This window comes from Helobdella robusta, assembly GCF_000326865.2.
Source record: "Helobdella robusta unplaced genomic scaffold HELROscaffold_13, whole genome shotgun sequence".
Lineage (NCBI taxonomy): Eukaryota > Metazoa > Annelida > Clitellata > Rhynchobdellida > Glossiphoniidae > Helobdella > Helobdella robusta.
Genome location: NW_008703718.1, coordinates 2392218 through 2396413, shown reverse-complemented (window position 1 = coordinate 2396413; position 4196 = coordinate 2392218). Strand labels below are relative to the sequence as shown.

The window sequence follows — 4196 nt, the reverse complement described above, 5'->3', positions numbered from 1 at the left end:
CCACAAATAGAGACATACCAACTCGTCATGGAATCATGGAAATAGTTACCTACGTTAAATTGGATAAAAAATACCTTGAACGCACACAAAAAATCGAACACATACACACACAAACACAAACACACAAAAACTTCGTGCGTGAGCGTGTATAAACACACGTTCACACGCGCAAAGACAAACATTAAAAAGCATAAACAAACGAGGAGCAAATATTTTTTAACCACACTGACACCTATCCATCACTTGAAGGCCAATGCAAACGGAAATGGAAAATCTGACAAACCGCCACCATCGGTGACTCACACGATTCCACCAACCATAAACACATCCATCCATAAACGGCTTTCCATCGCTAATATTGCTTATTCCCATTCCAATACGTTAAGAAAATGTTTCCGTGTGTAACGATTATGTAGATTGTTAGGCACGCTGTTAGGCTGTTAAATCTTTAGCGTCATAAAATTATTATTTTGCCTATCAATATGCATTATGTTTCTGAGAAATGGTACATGTTTCTATGCTTTATGGTTTTATGTTTTTATGGCGTTTCTATATTACGAGCACTTTTTAAATATTTAAATTTCTTTATGCTTAATTCGTAGGCTGGAAACAAACGAGTGTAACAAACACATTCAGGCATGCTAAGTTACACACACACAAACGCACACGCACACTCTAACGTACACCAACATACAAGCGTACGCACATACGTACACAAACGTACCAGAGCTCACACGTTCAAACGTATCCTTCCATCAATTTGTTAACTTTGAGAAAGACATACGAAATGATATTAGAGCAATCTAAAAGGACCGCATGAAAGCATGGAAGGCACGTAATAATAGCAGTTTCTACGTGACTCTGGTTGCTTGCTTGTGTGTTTGATTGTCATTTGTCTATTTGTTTGTGTGTTTGTTTGTATATCGGTTTCTTTGCTTACTTTTTTCTCACATGCATGTTTGAATTTGTATTTAAATTTGTACTTAAACAAGCATTTTGTATTTCTGATTTAAAGCTTTTGTTCGAAATTTTCAATTCAAATTTTTTTAAATGTTGAGTGCCGTATTGTATATGCATTTACTTTTTGTATCCTTCTTAAACGTCATTACAAGAAAACAACAGCTTACATGGAACATATCCTGAAAACATTATATAAGATTTTTAAAACAAACAAGTCCTCCAACAGAATAATGGAAACAACAATTAAACGATTGCTTTTTAAAAAGATACATCATAAAGATATGCAATAAAACAAATTGGATGAGAGTGAACGAAACAAATCAGAAATAAAAAAAAACAACAAACAAACAAGGAGAGAGAGAGAGGGGGATGGAGGGAGAGAGAGATAACAATGAAAAGAGAGAAAGAGAAAAAAAAGACAAAAAATAGAAAGAGTCATGTGAATAGATGTTGATATTTATTCAGAAACCCTAAGGTCCAGACAGTTCAATGATATTCAGTGTGTGGTGTCATCATCGATCGAAAGATGCCTTATTTGAAAAGAGGCAGGCAGGCTGATAATAATGGCTAGTCGGATGATGATGGTGTAACTGTGATGATGCAAGGGAGGTTAAAGATGACGAAGATGATGACGATGATGATGATGATGAAAATGATGAAGATAAAAAAGATGATGAAAATAATAAGATATAAATGCCATAGAGAGGATGATGAAGATAACGATAAAGGGTATGTGTATGTTTGTGGTTTCTGTACGTGTCAGTGTGTACAGATATGAAAAAAGAACATTATCTTCTGACATAATGAAAAATGTGGGAATGAAATATTGAAACAAGTAGAAATTCGCCTGTCTTCTTGGAATAAACATGACTTTCTCCATCTTGTACCCCCGAAACAACGTTCAATCATGTGCTGGGGAGAATGATCGATAACAATCGACGACGATGTTTTCGCGGTAATAATTATAATAATTATTGCTACACCGTTTGTTAAAAAGTAATAAAATAATAATAATAAACAATAATAATAATGAATAATAATAGAATAAGGTATAAAAAACAAAATAATGATAATAAATAATAAAAAATGAATAATAAAAGAAAAAGGATCACAACAAAACCACAGAAACGACTAAACTAAACCGCCCTGCTAACCAACCAGCAGTCAATCAGCGTTGGAGGAGATCGATGAAAAACAACATCTGATGATTTATTATAAAAACGACGAAAATAATAATTTTCAAATAATAATGAAAAAAGATAATAATAATTATGACGTCATCAACAATAATGATAATGATGATAATGATATAATAATAATGATAATGAGAACTCTTTCATTTCCAAAGCCAGGACAGTAAATGATTAAAACAACGAAATGGTAAAATAATGAAATGTCAATAAATGAAGTGTCAATAGAAACCACTATGCTCATTTCTAAAAAAGAAGTACAGAGCGTTGAAGTAGGGTAACATGGGGCAAAACGCCGCATGGGGTAAAAAGCCTAATCCAGTTTGCACGAAATTTGTTTAAGACCGAAAGTTGTTCAATTAATTTTTAAAAATTAGAACGTACCCTTATTATTTTGAATACCAAACCACGCCGTTTTTCGGTTTGTATTTTCTGTTTCAGAGTTTTATATAATTTGCGAGTGAAAAATTTATATCATAAATTGTTCCTGCCAAATGAAATGCCGCACGATAACCTTAAAACAGTCTCTATCAGCTCATCATTAAGTCAACAAAAGCGATTTAAGCGACAATTTTTTATTTATTCATTTAAATAACTTTTAATTTAAATGAATTTTGTGTTTGATTCTAAAATTAAATAAAGTTTTTCACTTATTTAACAAATGTTTTCAAAACAATGATTTATTAAAAAAATTATTTTGATCTATAACTGAAAAATTTCTAGATTATTTTTTTTTCAAAGCCATATTGATAACACATACATAAATTTTTTCTTTTTTTTCAAGGGTGCCAAAAATTTATTTCTCGTGAGCACATAAAAAAAGAAAATTTGTTCTATCTAGAACACCACCCATCCACTGCACTAACATTATTTATTATTGCAAAAATTTGCTTGCACATGCATGCGTCGTCCATCAGAGAAGAAGGCACACACACACGCACGCACACGCACATACACATACACTCGCTTACACAGCATACACACACAAACACACACAGACACTCACAGTGTCATTGACTTATTAGTGCATTTCACATCGATCAAGCAAGCATTTTTATTAGAATGTTGCATGTTAGTCACACGTACGTACAATTCTTCCGTACACAACAATCCCATGTACGTATGAATCTCTATGTATTTTAACAAATGTATGTGTTTGTATTCAAAGTATCTACGCTAATATAGAGATGGAGGTGCGTCTATCTCTGTATGTACTCGCATACACACACACACGCAGAGAGAGAAAGAGAGAGTGAGAGAGAGAGAGAGAGAGAGAGAGTGAAATGATGGATTCTTAATTGGTGATGCTTCAATTATAGTTGGCACATTCCAGACATGGGTCTTATTATTGAGGCGAAGTTGTAGGACGTGTCCAGGTGGATGGCTTCCTACAGTGATGAAGCTGGTAATTACGCAGGCAGGCAGGCAAGAAACTGCATCAGCGATAATAGAGATGTATGCGCTTGATTTCAGAATTTGAAAAAAAAACGTGAACGCAGCAAAAAATTGATAAACTGTAATACCAATTAACTCACAAGAGTCGAATGAAATGTGGTGGTAGCTAACAAACACTAACCTTGAATATTCTGCCATCATCAGTAGCCAGGAAGGCAACAACGTGACCGCTGACGTCCACTGCAGTGACGGATGTGACGTTCGTGTGATGCAACAACATGGCTGCCTCGACGGAAACAGGTTGCTCACGTTTGACCGGCGTGTTGATGCCATGGTGGCCGCAGTAGTCATCGGCTATCGCAAAGGACTGCAAGCATCAGTTGAATTGATATGAGTAATTCGATGATAATCATGAAAGTTAAGATGGTGATAATTGAATGATGACGCTGTCGACGCATACAACAACAACGGCAACAGTGATGATGATGATGACGATGGTGATGATGACAATGACGATGATGATGAGGATGACTAAATATGACATTAATTTTTAAAATTATGAAAAATAAAAATTTTAATAATAGTCTCGCATAGAACCTTGCCAGCTGATGTTATATAGAAACTTATTGCATCATTATTTAAAAAAATGTT

At 34.3% G+C, this 4196-nt stretch overlaps 1 protein-coding gene across 1 annotated transcript; it reads left to right on the top strand.

Annotated features, from left to right (window-relative positions):
- Positions 1-2432: 2432 nt before the first annotated feature.
- HELRODRAFT_168390 (hypothetical protein) lies at positions 2433-3939 on the top strand (the record flags this gene model as incomplete). Its single annotated transcript, XM_009014252.1, has 4 exons — positions 2433-2471; position 2935; positions 3149-3221; positions 3750-3939. The coding sequence occupies 4 exons, from the start codon at positions 2433-2435 to the stop codon at positions 3937-3939; spliced, it is 303 nt and encodes a 100-aa protein (XP_009012500.1).
- Positions 3940-4196: the final 257 nt, after the last annotated feature.